Raw genomic sequence first — 23,239 nt, forward strand, 5'->3', positions numbered from 1 at the left:
AATTAACAACTCTAATTTGGTTAAGATAGCCATGGAAATAGTTACAATTTAACAAAGGTCAAATAATTTATTATAATTACTCACTTTTTATTAAATATTATCACGCAAAGTTACTGACTTAGTATAAGTGTCTTTTACAAGTATCTTCTTACACGACTGAAAGAAGAACTAGAGAGAACGAATAATACAACTTGAATAACACAACTTGAATAACACAACTTGAATAACGGAAGACCATCAGAAAGTCCATATAATTTCCAGGACAACCTTAAATGCTTTGAGTAAAGAATTCTCTATCCTAATTCAAAACAATTGTGATTTCAAGAAATTGACCTAAAGATGAAAAGATAATAGTTAATTCGTCTTTACCAATATTGAAAGTGAATCAAACAATGAATTGATTTGTATTGGATTATAATTCCAAACAAAAGACTTTTGAAAGGATAATTAAATTTGAAGTTAAGCGTACAGAGAATGTTTTGAAAATTCTCAATTTTTTCCCATCTTCAGTTTGCAATGGCATCCATGTAAGGCAATTTGAGAAACACAAGTAGAAACCAGGAATGAATGATGCAATTTCTTCTTTTTATCTTTCTTATATCAGAGTAATAATACTTTAACAGCCATAAATTTTTTAAATTTATATAATACTTTTTTTTTATTATTTTGTTTCTTTTACAAATATAAAAGGTTATTATTTTAATAACTATTTTATCCTATAATATGTATCAAATAAATATTAATATGTCACAATATCAACAACAATTGAATTGATTACGAAACGGTTTATAATATTGATGTTTATCTATTATGTACTTTTGTATTTAATATTGAATAGACCCTTTATAAAAATTGTCATAACTATATCTTATTTTTTATTTTAAATAATAAAAAATCTTTTGGAATTATGTTACAAGAATTCAAATTCAATACGTAATTTTAGTATTAAAAAAAGAGTTTGAAACAAAATTCCACAAAGGTAGTACCAGAGGCAGAAAATAAGATAGTAATGGGATATGAAAAGGATAAAAGAGTACTAAGAAACAAAAGAAGCATTCAATTCCGTAGCTATAAAGCAAGTTCATACCAGAAGTGTCGCTGACTTTGGATGCACCATATAATCTTCAGTTCTAAAAAAGTCACCAAAGAAAAACAAGCTTCTTTCAATTGGGTAATCCAGAAAAATTAAAAAAGGTTATAGTAATTTCTGGTATGGTTTATCTTACCAGAAAAGATGGAGAAGTAACAGGTATCAAGTATAGGTCATCTTTTCTTCTAACAGTAACTCCGAATTGCTCAGTCATGTCCAAATCCTCATTTTTGATTCCCATGGGAAGCTTCCAATCAAAGTGATACAACAAAAATGCAAGTGTCAGCTCAACACTTATCAAACCAAATGTGCTGCCTGGGCATATTCTTCTTCCAGCACCAAAAGGAATGTACTCAAAATTGTTCCCTTTGTAGTCAACAGAGCTATCAATGAATCTCTCTGGATAAAACCTTTCTGCTTCACTCCAATAGTTAGGATCTCTTCCAATCGCCCAAGCATTCACAATTACCTTGCTTTTGACTGGAATATGATACCCTTTAATCTCACATTCTTCTCTACTTTCTCTTGGAAGTAAAAGAGGAGCTGGTGGATGTAACCTTAGGGTTTCTTTCACAACTAACTTCAAATATTTGAGTTCATCCATGCAAACTTTATCTACTCTTTCTTTCATATTGAATACCTCTCTCACCTCATCTTGTGCTTTCTTCATTACTCTTGGATCCTTCATCATTTCTGCCATTGCCCAATTAATGGTAGTTGCAGATGTCTCTCCTCCAGCAGCAAACACATCCTGCAAAGTATAATTATCATGGATTTTACCTTTTTCAATGTTAGAAGTGTACTTTTGAGTAACTTAGACTCAGATAAACTAGGTAAACCTGTCAAACAAACCATGAAGTTGTTAAAGTGTATCAAGGGATTAAGATTATCCTCACCAGGATTATAGCCTTGATATTGTCAATAGTTAAGCAAATATCCTTGTTACTTTCATTACCATCCTGAAATTTTAGAAGAACATCTATCAAATCTTCCTCTGCTTCACCTTGGCCTCCTTTGCCTTTGGACTTTTCCTCTTTGTGTTCACTGATGATGTCTCCTAATATCCTATCAACTTGTCCATGCAGTCTCTCGAGTTTAGGCCTCAAACCAGTAGCAATTTGAAGCCATTTAGCTGAAGGAAACAGATCTCCTATGTTAAAACCCGATCCACTTTCCACAGCTTCTTTCACCGCTGATATGAATTCCTCTTGGTCTTTGCATTTCATGCCAAACGCAGCTCTTGACATGATGTTATATACAGATGAAAGCACTGCTTCAGTGAGGTTCAAGGGAGACCCTTTATGTGAATCGATCATTTTGACAAGATGGGTCAGTACTTCTTCTCTTATTGGCTGGAATGAGCTGACACGTTTTTGGGTGAAAAGCTCCACTGTGCAGATTTTTCGAAGCTGTCTCCAATAGTTTCCATAGGGTGCAAAAATTATATTTGTGGATTCATAAGACAAAATATCAGAGGCTAGAATTGTAGGCCTTGATGCAAAGATGAGATCATGGGTTTTCATGATCTCCTTGGCATATTCTGGTGAGGAAACAATGATTGTGAAGACCTCCCCAAGTTGGAGATGCATCAAGGGACCATATATTTTGGCTAAGTCTCTTAATTTTCTGTGTGGTGCAGATGAAAGAAGATTGTGTATGTTTCCTATAACAGGTAGCTTCCATGGTCCCGGTGGTATTTTTTGAGATGACTGAGTTTTCTTGAGATTGGTCCCTATTTTGAGTGCCAAAATCATGAAGAGGAAAAAGGAGAGGATAAGGGCTGATATATTAAGCAGTTGAGAATCCATGGTGAAGGAAATGAGTGGTGAAGGAACTAAGACTTGATAAAGATGAGGATTTGGTTGTCTTTGTCTCTTTTTGTGTGTGTTTTATGCTAATTTCATTGTAAATACATCTTCACAATGACCAGAACTTTTAAAATTTGTCTTTTTACAGTGTTGATTGAAAGCATTGACAATATATTAATACGTGTTTCATTTATAGTTTCCGTGCAAAGTCCAACTGCTTTTTTGTCGTTTTTTTCTGAACGCATCAATCCATCAAGTAACAAAAATGTTTCTTTAACAATTTTTTTATAATAATTTATATAATAGTTTATGATCGTTCTATTTCAAATATAAAAATCAATCAAATAATAACAAATATAAAAAAATTATTAAAAAGAAGTTGTTAATATATCATAATTCTGAGTGCTCATTCTCATGTTTTAGGACTATTTTTTTTCTACGGAAACACTTTTAAGATTAATATTCTGTAGATCTTTAAATTTTAGATTCTTCACCTATTATATAATCTATTCATGCGAACGAACTAGAATAAATTATAAGACATTATTTTAAACCTAATTAAGTCAATAAATTTATATATTGCTTTACTTATATATTATTTATCTTACATATTTTTATCTGTCCCTTCCAACTCACCACTTAGAATTCTTAACATATAATTATTTGGTTGTTGTTTGATATATACTTCTTCGTCTCGTGATTGTAATTGGAATGTTTGTAGGAAAGGAAGTGTTTGTATTGCTTTTTACTGTAAGTGAATTTAAGTTCCGTACGAAATAGAAATGTATCACCGAACATTTTACTTACGAATAATATATTTTTGACAATATTTTTTTGCATTTTAATACCATCTACGTTACGTTTCATTCTGTGATTGTTCTATGTCAATATTTATGATTATTATTATCGATTGTGAAGTAATTTTGGATCAATCACAATTATTGAATTTAATTCATAAGTCATTCATACAATTCAACATATCAACATTTATAAGAATATCTCAATACATATAAATCATTCTAAAACTCTCATAAGACAGACCGTCCGGACTGTATGAATCTATGTATCTACAGGCGTTCATGCATCCGGGTGATGTAGTAACTGATAAACACTCAACAGCTGCCACCCGAAGTTAACCTTATCAGTCCAAAGTACTCAGAATAGTGTTAGACTCTGGTTTTCTAGCAGTTTATAAATAATGATGTTGATAACTAAAAAGTATTGTATAGTTCGTAAGGCTAAGAAAATACATTATCAACTTAACCTGATCGGTTTTGGCATATCCCTTTGGGCCTATCATCACAGCAACAGAAAACAAAATTTATATATATTACAGTTTATTTCCTTCCTTTTTACTTCAACCTAAAATACAATATTGAGTTCAAAGTTCCCTTCCATTAAGATTCATCATTGTAAGAAAGCAAGAACACCGAAGGATCTTAAGATTCTCAATTTCTACTTCATGGAGTACCATTAAATTATTATTTGACGTGATGCACGATTTTGATATACCCTATTGATTCTACCATTTGAGCAGCAATACTGTAATGTAATGTTTTATACTTGGTTGTATTATAGTACTTGAAAAACATCAATCACAATTCAGCATATACTGCGGAACTTCCAGTATTTCTTTTTCATTTCTAATTCTTATCAAGCTTGCAATAATGGAATATGTTTAAAATCAAGTCCTTAATATTTCTGTGTATTTGAAATAAAGCAAAAATTTCCATTGGAATAGTGCGATTGAGGCATCTGATGATGAAAGTTAAGATACGTTTTACATGATAAGTTCATTACAGAATATGAACAGTTTCTGCATCAGATTGAATATGTGCCATCAACTTCAGTACTTTTAATCCTGGAACTGATTTTTCCCTACTCTGCAGTCTGCACCATTTCCCTGCACAAAACATTTGACAATTTTTCTGTTATGAATGGTATGGTTGGAAATAGAGATAAAATCAATTTGCAGTATAAGTGAGTTATGTAAAGTTTAGTTAGACTTATAGTTCCCTCCCTACCAATAGATGATGATAACAATGAAGAAAACATCATGGAAAAAGCATTATAAATTCTTCGGTTAAACTAAAATGAACCAAAATACAAAAATACATGGTTTATCTTACCAGCAAAGGATGGAAAGTGACTGGTATCAAGTATAGATCTTCTTTTCTTCTAACAGTTGCTTCAAATTGTTCAGTGAGGTCCAGGTCCTCATTTTTCATTCCCTTTGGAAGCTTCCAATCAAAGTGATACAGCAAAAATGCAAGGGCAACCTCAATATTGACTAAACCAAAGGTGCTGCCTGGGCATATTCTTCTTCCAGCACCAAATGGAATGTACTCAAAATTTGTCCCATTATAGTCAATAGAGTTATCAATGAATCTCTCTGGATAAAACCTATCAGCTTCAGTCCAGTAGTTTGGATCTCTTCCAATTGCCCAAGCATTCACAATTACCTTACTTTCTACTGGTATATGATATCCATTAATCTCACATGTCTGTCCACATTTTCTTGGAAGTAAAAGAGGAGTTGGAGGGTGTAACCTCAGGGTCTCTTTCACAATTGATTTCAAATACATGAGTTCATTCATGGAAGTTTCTTCAACCCTTCCTTTCATTTTGAATACCTCTCTCACCTCAGCTTGTGCTTTCTTCATTACTCGTGGATCCCTTATTATCTCAGCCATTGCCCAATTTATCGTAGTTGCAGAAGTCTCACCTCCAGCAGCAAAGATGTCCTGTAAAGTGATTATCAAGACATCCAAATAGATAGTCATACAATTGATTTGCTAGTATAAAGTGAGCTGTTGTTTGGAAGATCATTATGAATATCTGTATACACTTATATACAGTAAGTTCCTCTTATCTATGAAATCTCCAACAAGATATATTCTGGAGTAAGTATTGAACATTTGTCTAGTTTATAGAGAAGGGAGTAAGATTATGCTCATAAGAGAAAGGATATAGAAGATGTTATTATCCTTACCAGGATTATAGCCTTGATATTGTTGTTAGTTAAGTAAATATCCTGGTTGCTATCATTATCATCCTGGAATTTTAGCAGAACATCTACCAAATCTTCCTGTGCTTCACCATGGCCTTCTCTGGCTTTTGACTTTGCCTCCTTGTGTTCATTGATGATACCTTCTAGTATGTGATCAAGTTGTTGATGCAACCTCTCAATCTTAGGCCTCAGACCACTCAAAAGTTGAAGCCATTTAGCAGAAGGAAACAGATCTCCTATGTTAAAACCTGATCCAACTGTCATGGCTTCGTTTATCAATGATATGAACTCTTCTTGGTCTTTGCATTTCATGCCAAACGCAGCTCTTGAAATGATGTTATACACTGATGAAAGTAGTGCCTCGGTGAGATTGAAGGGTGACCCTTTATGTGAATCAATCATTTTGACAAGATTGGTGAGTTCTTCTTCTCTTATTGGATTGAATGAGTTGACACGCTTGTGAGTGAAAAGCTCCACTGTGCATATTTTTCTCAGCTGTCTCCAATATTTTCCATAAGGTGAAAACATAATATCAGTGGACTCATAAGCCATTATATCAGAAGCTAGAATTGTAGGCCTTGATGCAAAGATGAGATCATGGGTTTTCATGATCTCCTTGGCATATTCTGGTGAGGAAACAATGATTGTGAATACCTCCCCAAGTTGGAGATGCATCAAGGGACCATATATTTTGGCTAAGTCTCTTAATTTTCTGTGTGGTGCAGATGAAAGAAGATTGTGTATGTTTCCTATGACAGGTAGCTTCCATGGTCCCGGTGGTATTTTTTGAGATGACTCAGTTTTCTTCAGATTGGTCCCTATTTTGAGTGCCAGAATCATGAAGAGGAAAAAGGATATTGCAAGGCCAAACATGTGAAGTGGTTGAGACTCCATTGTGAGAAAAAGGAGTTCCAAAGTTCTGAGAAAGTTGAGGATTGTGATTGCTTTGCTTCTTGTCTCTTCTTATAGTGGTTTATGCTGATGCAGAAAAGCAACTTTGGATGCATTTGGTTTTCATAAATATTAGAAAATATTCATATAACTTATTAGTACCAACCAAGTGTTCATAAGAAAATATTATTTTTCCATTATCCTCACTTAACCCACTATAAGTAGAAGTTGTAAGAAGTTTAAGATTTGATTCCATTAAGAGTGTCCTTGATAGAAATTTAAGTTAATCTAAGCCCCAATTTGGTGGGGATAAAAACTTTTAGTACATGATAAGAAAAAATGAAAACTTTTATATTCATTGTTTTTAAGATTTTAGATTACAAATGATTTTTTAATTCTTTACGTAAATTTGACTAAGATCTTATTAATATTGTATATTGGATCTCTCGATAAAAACTCAAGAGTCATGAACTGAATAAAGAATGAAAATATGTAAGTCTTAGAATTTTATATGTTTAAGGAGATGAAGAAATGGTAATTGCAGGTTAAAATAAAGTGAGGTAACGTGACTTAGATGGTGATAAGGATTTAGTGCTAGGAAAATGGTGACATACCTTGTGATTTCTCCAGCATTCAAGGAAGTTAATAGTATGATGGTTGACTTTCAAAAATCATAATGTTCACTTCAAAGTCAGGTAAACCCTTAAATGTCCTTTTTTCTTCTTCTTTCAAATATATGTTAGCAGATGTAAAATAAATGAGTTTTCTTATGAACTGAATAAAGAATGAAAATATATGCAACTCGAGAATTTTATATGTTTAAGGAGATGAAGAAATGGTAATTGCAGGTTAAAATAACGTGAGGTGACGTGCCTTAGATTAGATAAGGATTTAGTTATTTTACATTTTACGCATTTAATGTGTATAATATGTCCATTCTAATCGAATTCAAGTTGAATATTTAAAAAAATAGGTTGTGTATCAAAATGTAATTATCCATGTGAGTCTTAATAATTTTTTAATAAATTTACTTGAAAATATTTCGGTGCATGAAGTTATATTTTTAAAAATAGATTAGCATCGATGTGAACGTAGGTTTCTTCTTCTTATAATACTTTAATTAACTTTAAATAAAAGAATTTCAATTTAGGTTAAAAGTCGAGTTAAGTCGATCATGTTGAAAGTCTTTAAATAAATCTAGATGAAAGGTTCTCGAGTTACTTCAAAATAGATTAACTCTAATATTCCATATGAACGATTCAAATTAATTCTGACCTAAACCAACTTAATTCAATCTTTTATTTAGATTAACTCAATTTGATTTCTGGTCTAATTCGACCTTCAAACTAGACTGACTTTCGATCAGAATCAACTCAACTTAATTCAAATTTTCGTAGATTCGATTTGACCTTATCAAAACAATTAAATTCAATTTTTTTTGCTGAACTAGCTCAACTATATAAAATAATGTTATGGAAATTCACAAATCCATGTATGATTATTTATTAGTAAGAAATTAGGTATAAAAATTAAAATTATTTATTTTAAAAGTATATATCTTATATAAATGACATAATATTTCAAAATATCATAAATATAATAAATCCTTATTTTGTAAAAAGAGTTTTAAAGTAAAGATGAATTATTTATATAATATATAAATTCTATTATTTCGATCTACGAAAAATTGATCATCTGGATCTTTATACTATAAAATATTATTGTTTTAGTTCATATCGTATCTTTAAATGGTGACATGACACATACATATATTATATCAGTATGATTGTGTTCTGATAGTGCTGATAAACAAAAGTGTTCTGATAGCTCAACATTCAGTTTATTATGTCATTACTCTAATTGTAAGGTTTTCATTAGAGAAACTAAACCAGTCAAATTTTATGCAGATATAAAAGAATAAAATGAATTGTAGTATATGTCTTCTTTAACTGATAAATATCATGAACTAGTTGGCTCCCCATTTCAGCTCTCAGTGCAACATAGCAAGAAAGTTATGAATGCTTCTTCCTAACATTGTAGTCAGATTTTGGATGCATTAAAATTTTTTCAGATCTAATAAAATTAACAATGATACAATTGAAAATCCAAGTGTGAGTCCAAATCTCACATTAGATAGAAATAAGAAAGTAGAACACTATATAAAAGTGAAAGATCTATTAGAAAGTGAGTTTAAGTTTAACTCAACCCTACAAAACCGACTTGTAAGGTGAGGTTTGCACTGTCTTATCTCTAGTCGATGTGAGATTTCCAACACACCATCTTCATGCCGAGGTATAAATATTTCGAGCGTGATAGTAGAAATTGGATGGTCCGATAGCGGCTCGACAACGGATGGAAACAAAAATGTCCACATAAAACTCGTTAGGATAGACTCTAACTATGATTCTGATACTATATTAAAAAGTGGGTTTAAGACTAACTCAATCCCACAAAACCAGCTTGTAAGGTGAGATTTGCACCTCACTTATATATTATAATTTGGCCTTATCTCTAGTCGACGTGAAACTTCTAACAACGTCCATTAATCCATTGCCTTAAGGTTTTGAGTAGAGAGTAATGCCAATCCCTTGTATGATATGTCTGAAGCAAAAGTATAATGATGAAGCTAAAGTTCATAACTTTCTTGCATGGCTATAAGTGACTGGTATCAAGCATATGTCATTTTTTCTTCTAACAGTCACTCCAAATTCCTCAGTCATGTCCAAGTCCCCACTTTTCATTTCATTCGGAAGCTTCCAATCAAAGTGATACAACAAATATGCAAGTGCCACTTCAATATTTATCAAACCAAATGTGATACCTGGGCATATTCTTCTTCCAGCACCAAATGGAAGGTACTCAAAACTACTCCCTTTGTAATCAATAGAGCTATCAATGAATCTCTCTGGATAAAACCTCTCTGCTTCACTCCAATAGTTTGGATCTCTTCCAATTGCCCAAGCATTCACAATTACCTTGCTTTTAGCTGGAATATGATACCCTTTAATCTCACATGCTTCTCTGCATTCTCTTGGAAGTAAAAGAGGAGCTGGTGGATGTAACCTTAAGGTCTCTTTGACCACTGATTTCAAGTATTTGAGTTCATCCATGCATGTTTCATCAATCAATCCTTTCATATTGAATACCTCTCTCACCTCATATTGTGCTTTCTTCATTACTCTCGGATCCCTTATCATCTCTGCTATTGCCCAATTAATGGTAGAAGCTGCTGTGTCTCCTCCAGCAGAAAAGATATCCTGCATAATAATTACCAGTTAGCTTTAGCTAATGCAATGATATCCATGAAGGGTTTTAAAACTTTTACCTTTATAAAGTGTGGAGTGTATAATAATGTGTAAAGTGAAGCTATAACTGATGATTATGTGTAAATCATCTGTTTAGATTGTTTAAAATTTACACACACAAACAAACCTTGCAGCTGTCAAAATATTTCAACAAGGGATGTTCAATCAGTAGTTATAACTTGTCACTGATCCTGTAAAATGTAGTTATCAGTTTTGCAGAAGTTGGATGGAAAATGTATATGCAGAAGGTATATAATAATAAAACATAGAAATTGGAACTTGTTGCATGATTTTGAAGAGAGCATAACACTCTGGTGTAAGTATTAACTATTGGTTCAAGATTATCTTCATAATAAAATAAATATACAAGATGTCGTTATCCTTACCAGGATTATAGCCTTGACATTGTTAATAGTTAAGCAAATATCATGGTTTCTCTCATTACCATCCTGGAATTTTAGGAGAACATCTACCAAATCTTCGTCTGCTTCACCCTGGCCTTCTGGGGCTTTTGGATTTGTCTGTTGGTGTTCATTGATGATGTCTCCCAGAATCCGATCAATTTGTCGATGCAGCTTCTCAAGCTTAGGCTTCAAACCAGTAACAAGTTGAAGCCATTTGGCAGAAGGAAACAAATCTCCAATGCTCAAACCTGATACAGCTAGTGCTCCTTCTTTTACCACTGATATGAACTCTTCTTGGTCTTTGCATTTCATGCCAAACGCAGCTCTTGAAATGATGTTGTATATCGATGAAAGAACTGCTTCAGTGAGGTTGATGGATGACCCCTGATGAGAATCAATCATTTTAACGAGATTGGTGAACTCAGTTTCTCTTATTGGTCTGAATGAGTTGACACGTTTCTGGGTGAAAAGTTCTACTGTGCAGATTTTTCGTAGCTGTCTCCAGTAGTTTCCATAAGGAGAAAACACAATATCAGTGGATTCATAGCACAATATATCAGAAGCTAGAATTGTAGGCCTTGATGCAAAGATGAGATCATGGGTTTTCATGATCTCCTCGGCATATTCTGGTGAGGAAACAATGATTGTGAAGACCTCCCCAAGTTGGAGATGCATCAAAGGACCATATATTTTGGCTAAGTCTCTTAATTTTCTGTGTGGTGCAGATGAAAGAAGATTGTGTATGTTTCCTATGACAGGTAGCTTCCATGGTCCTGGTGGTATTTTTTGAGATGACCCAGTTTTCTTGAGACTGGTCCCTATTTTGAGTGCCAAAATCATGAAGAGAATAAAGGGCATGGTAAAGGATAATATCTTAGCTAACTCATAATCCATGGTGACAGAAGAAAACTAGTTAGGTTTTCTGAAAGTCCTGATGAAAATGAGGTTTTTGTTTTCCCTTTTATTGCTTTCTGGTGGTTTTTGCTGCTGCAAACTTCATAGTAAAGAATCTTTTGACTTATTTTCTTTTCATACACATCGCTCTGTATTCATAGTTTTTGATCAACCTATTTAACACGTATTTAGGTTGCTTTTGACGTTTTCTTCAGCAAGAACCATACGAATTGTGGATAACTTTGATCATGAGTCGTGGACAACGTTTTAAGTTATTTTATGTATGTATTAAAATAAAATATTATAATTTTGTAATTGTTAATAATGATTTAATATTCTTGAGATTTATTTAATGTGAACTTTCAGTTTTTTTTTTTTAATTTAGTTTGTAAACTAGTAGTTTCAAACATTCTAATTAAATCAAGAAACTATTATATTTCGCAGCAACTTTTAGAATCTATAATTCTCAGAGTATATGTTATGAAGGGTCTAAGAACTTACCTCGATCTATCATGATATTTTGAGTAGAAAAGAAATAATTTTTTTTTTGTTTTATTGACTTTCTTTATGAATTTCCTTTATGATAATATGATTTACCTTTTATTTTCAAAAGCTATTAATCGATAACATAAACATACAATAGATAATCATGTATTATATCTATTTTACATAACCTCTAGTTTTATTTTAATAATTAATTAATTATTTATTAAAAGACTGATAAGTCCTTTTTATAAAGTGAAAAGAGAGGAAATCAATAAATAAATCCCATGACTTTAATAAGAGTAACAAGCTATTACGGTTAAAGTAACATTATTCTTCCTAAATTGCTGAAAAGTACAAATTTTTGTACAAGAAGCCACATACTCTTAAGAAGTAAACTCTTTCTGAATAACGGTCATCTTTCGAAAAAAGTTATATAAGGATAACTTACACAAGAGAACTTATGCTATTATTGAATTCTTATACTTGTTATTCTATCTAAAAGCTTACATCGTCCGAGTCTATTCTTAAAACAAGAAAAAGTATTCCAAGTTATCAAATTTCATTGTATTGAATTTATCCTCTTTCTGAGTTGGCGTTGAATCTCAAAGATGACATTGAGCTTATAAGGTCGTTTATGAAGATTCAAGTACTGTTAAGACAAGATTGTTTAGAAAGACTAGACTGTTTAACAACTCGAATTTTGAAGTTTAATATACAACACTTAATTTGTTTAGCTCAATGGAGTTAAACGTTCTAGAAGGTTGATACCAGGAGTGGTTAAACTCGGACTAGTTAAGTTGCCTAGGAAAAGAAATAATGGTTAATAATATTCGGTGTATACCAGAAGTGATTTATACTCGGTTATAATATTATATACTCGATTTATACTTGGTTGATAATATTCGATGTTTACACCACACCATCACATATTCCATAACATCTCTTCTAACCTAGCTTGAGGAGGTTGCTATCAGAAACCCCATTAATTCTTGCACCTCTATAATTACTAGCTAATTGCACCTTAATAATAGTTAAGAAAAGATTCAAATGCAATTACACCACATCACCACTTTCATCATTGTAAATAAAGAATAAGAGAGAAAAATACTAATAATTATTAATATCTACCACCAATACTACATAATTAGTTTTAATATATTATTTTTATCCCAAAATTATTAATATCTACCATCAATATAAGTTTATGAAAAATACTATTAACATCCTCTTTAAACACTCCTTATTATTGGTTAAGAGATATATATTAAAAATCATAAATTTAAATGAAGTTCACTACCTACATAGTAAATTCTTCTCGGTTATAGTTTTCCATAAATTTATTATTGCACATAGCTAATCACAAATCTTAGAAATCCAAGTTATTGATTAATGTGCATGTGTCTAAACGAAAAAGAACGGGAAATTTCTAGTCATTCCAGTGAAAGTTTATTTGTATCGTTCAATATTACAGGTATTACATAGTCATTTTTGCCATCATATTATTAAAAAACTTTTCAGATCTAGTGAAATGAACAAAAGATAAAATGATCAACACTTTCTTCAGGAGTGAACCTAACATACCAAAGATATCACATTGGTTTATGAGCATTATTGTGTTGCAATGGAGGGAATCAAAAACAGACCATTTTTTCTTCTGACAGTTAATCCAAATTGCTCAGTCATGTCCAACTCCTCAGCTTTCATTCCATTGGGAAGCTTCCAATCAAAGTGATACAACAAAAGTGCAAGTGTGAGTTCAACATTCATCAAACCAAATGTGATACCTGGGCATATTCTTCTTCCAGCACCAAATGGAATGAACTCAAAATCATTCCCTTTGTAGTCAACACAGCTATCAATGAATCTCTCTGGATAAAACCTCTCTGGGTCACTCCAATAGTTTGGATCTCTTCCAATAGCCCAGGCATTCACAATTACCTTGCTTTTGACTGGTATATGATACCCATCAATCTCACACGTTTGTCCACATTCTCTTGGAAGTAAAAGAGGTGCTGGTGGGTGTAACCTCAAGGTCTCTTTGATAACTAACTTCAAATATTTCATTTCATTGATGCAAGTTTCATCAACCCTTCCATTCATCTTGAATACCTCTCTCACTTCAGCCTGTGCTCTCTTCATCACCCTTGGATTCCTTATCATCTCTGCCATTGCCCAATCTATGGTAGTTGCTGTTGTCTCACCTCCAGCAGCAAAGATATTCTACAAAAACAGTTCTCAAACAAGTGAGTACTAATTCGACATCAATTCATTTAATAACTTTATCTACACTACAGAAAAGTAAAAACTAGTTTGGATCACAAAACTTTTCATTATCCTTACATCAATTATAGCCTTAATGTTGTCATCAGTCAAGCAAATATCCTGATTTTCACCACTATTATTCTGAAATTTTAGAAGGACATCTACAAGGTCCTCTTCTGCTTCCACCAGGCCTTCTTTGGTTTTTGACCTTTTATCTTTGTGCTCCCTCATGATGTTTTCATGTATTTGATCACTTTTCCGGTGCAATCTCTCAAGGGTAGGTCTCAAACCAGTAATATTTTGAAGCCATGTGGCAGAAGGAAACAAATCTCCAACGTCAAATCCTCCTGCAACCTTAAGCACTTCCTTTTGCACTGATATATATTCTTCTTGCTCTTTGCACGTCTTGCCAAACGCTGCCCAAGAAATTATTGCATAGTTGGATGTGAGCAGTGCCTCAGAGAGATTGAATGGTGATCCATTTTCTGAAGCAATCATTTTGATGAGACTTGAGAGAACTTCTTCTCTTATTGGCTTGAATGAACTGAGACGCTTTGGGGTGAAAAGCTCACTAATGCATATTTTCCTTAGCTGTCTCCAATAATTTCCGTAAGGGGAGAAAGATATGTTTGTGGCATCATAACCGATTATTTTTAAGGCTAGAATGAGATACCTTGATGCAAAGAGAAGATCATGAGTTTTCATTACCTCTTTGGCACATTCTGCTGAGGAAACAACTACAGTGAAGACCTCTCCAAGTTGGAGATGCATCAAGGGTCCATATTTTTTGGCTAAGTCTCTTAGTTTTCTGTGTGGTGTTGGTGTAACAACATGGGGTATGTTTCCTATGATAGGTAGTTTCCATGGTCCTGGAGGTGTCTTTGGAGTTGGCTTGGTTTTGGTGAGATTCCTCCCCAATTTCAGTGCCAATATCATGAGGAAGAAAAGAGAGATAAGAGGTAATATATCAAAGATCTGAAGATCCATGAAGATGTAAACAAATTGTAAGGTGGCCTAAATGTTGCTTCTTGCATAGATAAATATAATCGAAGAGGATTATAGAATGAGAATTGAAAAAGAAGTCGTAAGTGTTATTATATTTTTTTTATAAAAATAATACTTTACACACGTAACAGTGTCTCAAAATCAAAATATTAATGAGTTGTATTGATTTTCATCTTACAAAGTGTTAACTTTTTCATTTTTAGTTATATTTAAACTCGCACACTTAGTTTTCAACACTTATTATCTTTTATATATTGCCAAGTTTGCACGTACTTTTAGGTTAGTTGGAACTATACTAGACTTCACCATACCTATATCAGTTAATGTTCTTTGGTTGAATTATTCAATTCCTTTATTGATTGTCATGATGTCAGAATTCAGCCACTTTCTTTTATTATGTAGGAGTTAGAGGTTGACTTTTCCCTTTAGTTTTGAAGCAACGTGGTTAGCTTTTTTTTTTTTTTTTTTTGGAATCAAAATTGAAGGTCTCCATAATTGGTTAACTGTTTGTTATTGATACTGATATTGGTTTGATTATTACTGTTATCATAAGTCAACATCTTTATCTTTCATTTGTTATCTCTGGTTTTTGCATGATACCCTGAAGATTGTTTTATATTGTAAATGCATTTTGTTCATTTGTTTTTGGATTGAAACGTGGCTTGCTTTAGAGAGAAAATAAGTACCCGTTGGAGTTATAATATATGCCTAACTCTTGTTACTTTCAATTACAACATTAAACAAAACATTCTTAGGTCATCAAATATACAAAAGAGTATAAACACAAAGAATAAATTGCAATAATTTAGAAGAAGCAATATAGTTATACAAAATCTTGATTAGAAGCATTTGCATCACAAGTCTAATCAAAAGTTATGTCTAAAGCTGCATAAGATGTTAAATAACATGAAACAACATAAAAGCATAATAGAAGTTCACACACTAGAGTTAAAACATATAACAATTAGTGGTGCGACTAGGGAATAGGTTTGTACTCACTTTCTGCTTCATTTTTTTTGTGAGTTGAGACAGTGCGAGGAGTTTTTTGCACCAAGATCGCGTTGTCAGCAATGTCCTTCTCCTTTTCTTTTTCGACCGTGACCTCGGCCTCAACTCTCTTTTTCAATCGTGCATTCTCTTCTCTCATTGCATCCATCTCCTCAACACTTCTTGTTTTAAACTCAACGAATTCTTGCCGCATCTTTGCCTGAGCTTTCAAGATGGACACCATAATGCTTGCTTCCTTCACATAATTGAGATCTTCTTCACAGAATACTACTCGGCCCACAATGGGCACCAATTGTTCTTACATAGTCGAAGAGGTACCATGCAAAGACTTCAAGACTTCAACAACACAAACTTCTTCAACCTTCGCACTTATAAATGTTCGTCCTCCTCCTCCACAATACTTGTCCTCATTAAGGTGAATGAGGGTTGTGCTTACAGAAGATACTAGGACACTCAAATCAATCTCAAATGTCAAGAGAGTATTAAGTGGAATTAATGAGAACATAAAAGAGATACATCGATGATTATGCTATTTATAATATAATTTATTATGTTTGTGAGTCTTTACCTGGATGGGCTTGAACTTGGGCCCAATGGTCCATTTGCCCTATCTAAATTAGTGTTTGATCATATTTTACTAAGTCATAAAGTAGTTGGTACACCATTAGTTCTAATAGACCGATAAATAATCGGTCAGACTACTTAGTAGTAGTCATTATAAACGCTGGACCTATTTAAGTGCAAACACTTAAAGCGTATTTGATTATATTTTATGTCATATCATTTTAGGATGAAACATTCAACCATATTAAATACTATATTTATAATTCTTGAAAAAAAAAATTTATACAACTGTTATATCACTTTTTTAAGTTACCCTTGACAAATAACATATATATATATATATATATATATATATATATATATATATATATATATATATATATATATATATATATATATATATATATATATATATATATATATATATATATATATATATATATATGAATGTGACTTGGTACCTCTTATTTATATCCACTAAATCATCTTAAAAGTAAAAACATTGTAAGTCAACTCAAATTGTGGATCACTCTCCATATTCATATATCCGCACAACAAAGAAGTCCTTTTCTTTTAATGAGTGTTAATTATTTTGAATTTGTGAGAAATTAAACCACAAGGTTGAGAGTCTTACAATGGATTGAGATGAGAAAGATTAAAAATATATATGGAGGAAGAGACACAAAATCATAAGTTAACTAAATTAAACTTTCTAAAATAAACTATTGTTTGAATTGTAATTATTATTATTAATTATTACTATTATTATTATTACCATTATTATCAACTTGTTTAATTGTGATGTAAGTGTAATTAATGGACTATCCAATCTGTCACTATTCTTTTAGGCATGTTTGTTTAGTTATTATTTGGTGGATACAAAGTATTATATAGATATCTCAGTACTTACTTTCATTATCTGGTAAATAAAATTTATTTAAAAAAATTATAAAAATATGTGTTAAAAAATAAGAGGTGAAATAATTTTTTTAACTAAAATAAATAAAATTGAAATAAAATAAAAATGGGTTCATTTTATTTGACCCAAAGTTTCCAATAAAAAGAGAAATAAAAAGTCATTTTTATATTATTTTTTTGGACCCAATTCCTTTAGCTATTTATACAATTTTGTTTTATCTGCATACAATGATTTCTTCCTGCACTCCCATATTTTCTTTTTGAATCTTAATAGTCGAGGTAAAAAGACTATTTTGTCTTTATCTTTTTCCTTCCATCGTCTTCTTCCCCTGCAGCACAGATGCCGATGGGACAGAAATTTGAGCAAATCTTGTAGCAACTGAGGAGCACCAAGAATGAATTTTTGTTCAAGTTTAAGGGTTGAGCATCAAGAAGAACCTCTGATTGCAGAGCAGGAAGCCAACTATGGAAAAGAATTGAACACAAACATTCTCTATAATGTTTCTCCTTTCTTCTAAATTTGAATTTTCTAAGTGATTCAATACACTCCAACAAAAAAATGTTCTTGCTTGATTCAATAGTCTGGTAAGTTCAGAATTTCACATTACGGAAGTATAATCGAAAATGTAATGTTTTGCGTAATTGAGAGTATAATTTTGCATTATACTGAAATATAATTTGTATTTTGAATTAGTTTTTGAAAAGAGATTTATTACAAAGCTTGTAAATGTATTAAATTGAAAGGTTAATCTTCAATATTATAATATAATGACTAATAACATTATATTTTCATTGAATATCTCATTTGATAACAATATTAATAATAATAGTTCACTAAATTATTAAAAAAAATCTAACAAATTAAAAATAAAAATAAAAGAAAAAACTTAAAAAAATAAAATTTAAAAAAGTCATTGAATTTTAAAATACGATCAAGCTAGTAACTGGATTTTGAAATCTGATTAACAGCTTAACTGGATTTCAAAAATAAGTTAAAAGCTTAATCAGATTTCAAATTCGATGACTTTATTAATCAAATTTCAAAATTTAATTAAGACTTAACCAAGTTTTGAAATTCGGTTATGGTTTAACAAAATTTTGAATTCACTTAACATCTTAATCGAATTTTAAAATTTGATAATATATTTAATCGGATTTTGAAATATGACGATATTATAAATTGGATTTCGAAACTTGTGACTTCCTAAATCGGATTTCAAAATTTGATGACTTCTTAAATCAAATTTTAAAACTCGATTAGTTTCGAAATTTAATAATTTTATTAATGAGATTTCAAATTTTGGTGGATTTTTAAATCTGATTTTGAAATTCAGCCATCTTTTAAACTGGCTTTCAACATCTAGTTTGTTTCCTAATAGTTTGAAATCAAACATAAATAACTATATCGAAACGAAACAAACTTAAATGTTTATAAATGGATTATGTCAAATGACGAAAAAGATGAACGTCAATAAACAAAGAAAAACTCACCATCGATAACCAACAACGAAGAGGATCACAAAGAAATGTTACAAGGACCATGAAAAAAAACAAGAACAAAGTAGAAAAGAACAACATAGCGGTGAACTTGGGGTGCATGAAGTAGTCTTATCAAATTAACTCAAAAAATCCCACAGAACCAAAAATATCCTTTATTAAAAAAGTCAACAAGGTCAAATATTTATAAAACTCTATGGACTAGGACTAGCCTATGACTTTTTTTAACATGTTAATTATTTTATTCTTAATAATATTAAAAAGTTTTCGGTTAACATATTAGTTTAACTGTAACTTAATCATATCCACTATTTATTCATTTCTCAGTCAAATTATGCAACTATATTAAGATCTAGTTTTTTTAAAATTTTTTTTTATAAAATTGTGTGTATTTTTATTCAAACTTGATATAAAAAATGTTTATATTATATTAATATTATTTTATAAAAAACAATAACATATTTTTTATGTATGATTTTTTTATTTTAGATGTCAAAACTAAAATAAAAATAAGTTAAAAGCTTATTTATATATAAAATAAATTTATAAAAACTTTTTTAAACGAGAAAGATTTAAAAAAATGTGCTTTTATATTTATATCCAAGTATAAAGGCACAATTCGTTTTTAATATCTATACCTCAATTTCATCTTCTACGTCAGCACAACAGCAATTAAATCATCTTACTCACCATCGTTTTCAGACATCCAAACATCATCATTTTCTTCCTTTCTTCCATCAGCTACATCAACCTCCAATTCAATCCATCTCCATGCCTCCACCTACATACTCCACAAGGCAGAAACCACCTTCTTCACACCAGGTCCATCTCCTCCACACGCCCAACCATTCCACTATTCTCCACCCATATTTTACACAACAATCACTGAGAACCCAACAAAATTTATCTGCATACTCACCGATTCACAGTTGCACTTGAAAACAGAGAGGGGGAAAGGGGCTCCACAGGTGACAATTTTGTATGGATCAATTCGTTCAGTTCTTGTCCAAGATCGGAGACGGGGAATAATCTACCCATTATAAGCGTATGAATTTTATCTTTGTATTTTACCTTGTTCTGCTCTCTGTTTCTTACAATTGATAGTTGATTAATGGAATTTAAACAGTGGTTGCTCTTTTTTGGTGAGAAAGGTGACGGTGAGGAAATAAACATCGTATGTAAGTTTTGAGGGATTAATATTTTTGTTAATATACAATTTTAATGGCTATGAAAATGTAATTATACGTGTAAATGCTACCATTATCGAAAATTAAATAATTTTGGTTCATTGTTGTTGCAATATTAGAATGCAAATTATAGAATGGTAATAACACTTTTTAATAATAGACTTTGAACCTCTATCTATTACATATACTCTTGCTTAACAATCAGATGGAAAATGGTACTTATATTTTCTCTTAACAATTAGATGATAAAGTATACTTAGACCAAATTACTTAATTTTGAAAACTCAAAGACTAAACATACTGCATACCCAATCACTTTGAGGCTGTGAAAGGACTAGTTGATCTTTAGAGAAAATGTAAAGATAGCAAAATGTGAAAATAATAGTTAGAAAAAGTGTATTTTATAATTGTCTTAATTATGGTATTTGTTGTATTACGGTAGAGTAGATAGGTATTTATAGACCCATATATTATTCTAGAAGATGCTAGTCACTTATGTGAAATGTTTTAGATTTTTACCTGTGTAGAATATTATTGATTTTATTCTTCCTATCTTAGGATTTTTTATAATATTTTAGAATTTGTATTACATTTTCTGTCTCTAAGATTTTCTATATTCTTTTAGAATTTGTATTATATAGATATCTTAAAAATCCAAGTCATTGATTAAAGTCACTCAAAAGGAAATTTATGTGCATAGTTCAATATTACAAGTATTGCATAATCATATTTGCCTCCATAACATGAGGCACATCATTAATAACTTTTCAGTTCTACCGAAATCAACAAAAGATAAAAGGCAAACACTTTATTCAGTGGTGAACCTAACAAACCATAGATAACATTGGTTTATGAGCATCGTGTTGCAATGGAGGGAATCAAAAACAGATAATCTTTTCTTCTAACAGTTAGTGCAAATTGCTCAGTCATGTCCATTTCCTCAGCTTTCATTCCATTGGGAAGCTTCCAATCAAAGTGATATAACAAAAGTGCAAGTGTGAGTTCAACATTCATCAAACCAAATGTGATACCTGGGCATATTCTTCTTCCAGCACCAAATGGAATGAACTCAAAATTATTCCCTTTGTAGTCAACAGAGCTATCACTGAATCTCTCAGGATAAAACCTCTCTGGCTCACTCCAACTGTTTGGATCTCTTCCAATTGCCCAAACATTCACAATTACCCTGCTTTTGACTGGTATATGATACCCATCAATCTCACATGTTTGTCCACATTCTCTTGGAAGTAAAAGAGGTGCTGGTGGGTGTAACCTCAAGGTCTCTTTGATAACTAACTTCAAATATTTCATTTCATTGATGCAAGTTTCATCAACCCTTCCATTCATCTTGAATACCTCTCTCACTTCGGCCTGTGCTCTCTTCATCACCCTTGGATTCCTTATCATCTCTGCCATTGTCCAATCTATGGTAGTTGCCGATGTCTCACCTCCAGCAGCAAAGATATTCTACAAAAAACAGTTCTCAAACAAGTGAGTATTAATTAAACATCTATTCATTTAATAACTTTATCTACACTACAGAAAAGTAAAAAAAAGTTTGGATCACAAAACTTCTCATTATCCTTACATCAATTATAGCCTTGATGTTGTCATCAGTCAAGCAAATATCCTGATCTTCACCACTATCATCCTGAAATTTTAGAAGGACATCTACAAGGTCCTCTTCTGCTTCAACCAGACCTTCTTTGGATTTTGACTTTCTATCTTTGTGCTCCCTCATGATGTTTTCAAGTATTTGATCACTTTTTCGGTGCAATCTCTCAAGGGTAGGCCTCAAACCAGTAAAATTTTGGAGCCATGTGGCTGAAGGAAACAAATCTCCAATATCAAATCCTCCTGCAGCCTTAAGCACTTCCTTTTCCACTGATATATATTCTTCTTGCTCTTTGCACGTCTTGCCAAAAGCTGCCCTCGAAATTATAGCATAGTTGGATGTGAGAAGTGCCTCAGAGAGATTGAATGGTGAGCCATTTTCTGAAGCAATCATTTTGATGAGACTTGAGAGCTCTTCTTCTCTTATAGGCTTGAAAGAATTGAGACGTTTTGGAGTGAAAAGCTCAGCTGTGCAAATTTTCCTCAACTGTCTCCAATAATTTCCATAAGGGGAAAAAGATATGTTTGTGGCATCATAACCGATTATCTTTGAGGCTAGAATCAGAGGCCTTGATGCAAAGAGAAGATCATGAGTTTTCATTACCTCTTTGGCACATTCTGCTGAGGAAACAACTACAGTGAAGACCTCTCCCAGTTGGAGATGCATCAAGGGTCCATAGTTTTTGGCTAAGTCTCTTAGTTTTATGTGTGGTGTTGGTGTAACAAGATGGGGTATATTTCCTATGATAGGTAGCTTCCATGGTCCTGGAGGTGTCTTTGGAGTTGGCTTGGTTTTGGTGAGATTCCTCCCCAATTTCAGTGCCACCAGCATCAGGAAGAAAAGGGAAATAGGAGCTAACATATCAAAGATCTGAAGATCCATGGAGATGGAAACAAATTGTAAGGTGTTGCTTCTTGCATAGACAGGGATAAATGAAGACTTCAGTGTTACGATTCTTCTTGTTATCTTTTATATTTGACAAATTGCACATACTTTTATCAACCAAAATTTTCAAGAAAATGAATAGTTAGAACTATACATGCGTCACCATACGTATAATATAGCAGTTTATGTTCTTTGCTTGAATTATTCAATTCCTTAATTAATTTTCATGATTCAGAGTTCACCCGCTTTGTTTGGTTGTATTTGAGTTAGAGGTTGACTTTTCTGTGTATCGTTGAAGCACATAGTTGGCTAGTTTTGTTGTTTTGCTGTGGAATCAAAATTGAAGGGTCCCATATGTAGTTATATATTTGGTAATACTGGTATGGGTTTGATTATTTTATTATTATTAA

The 23,239-nt window shown here is 31.9% G+C and overlaps 5 protein-coding genes across 5 annotated transcripts; all 5 read right to left on the bottom strand.

Moving 5' to 3' along the window:
- Positions 1–919: 919 nt before the first annotated feature.
- Positions 920–2,978, bottom strand: LOC108335045 (cytochrome P450 71D11). The gene is made up of 3 exons (XM_017570965.2): positions 1,987–2,978; positions 1,227–1,841; positions 920–1,130 (listed from the first exon to the last, which is right to left on the bottom strand). The coding sequence occupies exons 1-3, from the start codon at positions 2,896–2,898 to the stop codon at positions 1,125–1,127; spliced, it is 1,533 nt and encodes a 510-aa protein (XP_017426454.1). The 5' UTR covers positions 2,899–2,978; the 3' UTR covers positions 920–1,124.
- A 1,603-nt stretch (positions 2,979–4,581) lies between these two features.
- LOC108335458 (cytochrome P450 71D11) lies at positions 4,582–6,915 on the bottom strand. The gene is made up of 3 exons (XM_017571479.2): positions 5,891–6,915; positions 5,028–5,642; positions 4,582–4,801 (listed from the first exon to the last, which is right to left on the bottom strand). The coding sequence occupies exons 1-3, from the start codon at positions 6,800–6,802 to the stop codon at positions 4,754–4,756; spliced, it is 1,575 nt and encodes a 524-aa protein (XP_017426968.1). The 5' UTR covers positions 6,803–6,915; the 3' UTR covers positions 4,582–4,753.
- Positions 6,916–8,844: 1,929 nt separating this feature from the next.
- Positions 8,845–11,531, bottom strand: LOC108335340 (cytochrome P450 71D11). The gene is made up of 2 exons (XM_017571340.2): positions 10,491–11,531; positions 8,845–10,056 (listed from the first exon to the last, which is right to left on the bottom strand). Exons 1-2 carry the CDS (start codon positions 11,400–11,402, stop codon positions 9,433–9,435), a joined length of 1,536 nt encoding a protein of 511 aa, XP_017426829.1. The 5' UTR covers positions 11,403–11,531; the 3' UTR covers positions 8,845–9,432.
- A 1,781-nt stretch (positions 11,532–13,312) lies between these two features.
- Positions 13,313–15,176, bottom strand: LOC108335527 (cytochrome P450 71D11). The gene is made up of 2 exons (XM_017571560.2): positions 14,229–15,176; positions 13,313–14,108 (listed from the first exon to the last, which is right to left on the bottom strand). Exons 1-2 carry the CDS (start codon positions 15,135–15,137, stop codon positions 13,497–13,499), a joined length of 1,521 nt encoding a protein of 506 aa, XP_017427049.1. The 5' UTR covers positions 15,138–15,176; the 3' UTR covers positions 13,313–13,496.
- Positions 15,177–20,973: 5,797 nt separating this feature from the next.
- LOC108336129 (cytochrome P450 71D11) lies at positions 20,974–22,899 on the bottom strand. The gene is made up of 2 exons (XM_017572476.2): positions 21,918–22,899; positions 20,974–21,796 (listed from the first exon to the last, which is right to left on the bottom strand). Exons 1-2 carry the CDS (start codon positions 22,824–22,826, stop codon positions 21,179–21,181), a joined length of 1,527 nt encoding a protein of 508 aa, XP_017427965.1. The 5' UTR covers positions 22,827–22,899; the 3' UTR covers positions 20,974–21,178.
- Between the last annotated feature and the right edge of the window lie 340 nt (positions 22,900–23,239).

This window comes from Vigna angularis, chromosome 10 (assembly GCF_016808095.1).
Source record: "Vigna angularis cultivar LongXiaoDou No.4 chromosome 10, ASM1680809v1, whole genome shotgun sequence".
NCBI lineage: Eukaryota > Viridiplantae > Streptophyta > Magnoliopsida > Fabales > Fabaceae > Vigna > Vigna angularis.

Coding starts and splice junctions, on each gene's coding strand:
- LOC108335458 (XM_017571479.2), bottom strand. CDS start 6,802: ATGGAGTCTCAACCACTTCACATGTTTGGCCTTGCAATATCCTTTTTC. Junction 5,643..5,890: donor ATATCAAGGCTATAATCCTG/GTAAGGATAATA, acceptor ATCACTTTACAG/GACATCTTTGCTGCTGGAGG. Junction 4,802..5,027: donor TCACTTTCCATCCTTTGCTG/GTAAGATAAACC, acceptor TGTTTTGTGCAG/GGAAATGGTGCAGACTGCAG.
- LOC108335045 (XM_017570965.2), bottom strand. CDS start 2,898: ATGGATTCTCAACTGCTTAATATATCAGCCCTTATCCTCTCCTTTTTC. Junction 1,842..1,986: donor ATATCAAGGCTATAATCCTG/GTGAGGATAATC, acceptor TATACTTTGCAG/GATGTGTTTGCTGCTGGAGG.
- LOC108335340 (XM_017571340.2), bottom strand. CDS start 11,402: ATGGATTATGAGTTAGCTAAGATATTATCCTTTACCATGCCCTTTATT. Junction 10,057..10,490: donor ATGTCAAGGCTATAATCCTG/GTAAGGATAACG, acceptor ATTATTATGCAG/GATATCTTTTCTGCTGGAGG.
- LOC108336129 (XM_017572476.2), bottom strand. CDS start 22,826: ATGGATCTTCAGATCTTTGATATGTTAGCTCCTATTTCCCTTTTCTTC. Junction 21,797..21,917: donor ACATCAAGGCTATAATTGAT/GTAAGGATAATG, acceptor TGTTTTTTGTAG/AATATCTTTGCTGCTGGAGG.
- LOC108335527 (XM_017571560.2), bottom strand. CDS start 15,137: ATGGATCTTCAGATCTTTGATATATTACCTCTTATCTCTCTTTTCTTC. Junction 14,109..14,228: donor ACATTAAGGCTATAATTGAT/GTAAGGATAATG, acceptor CTGTTTTTGTAG/AATATCTTTGCTGCTGGAGG.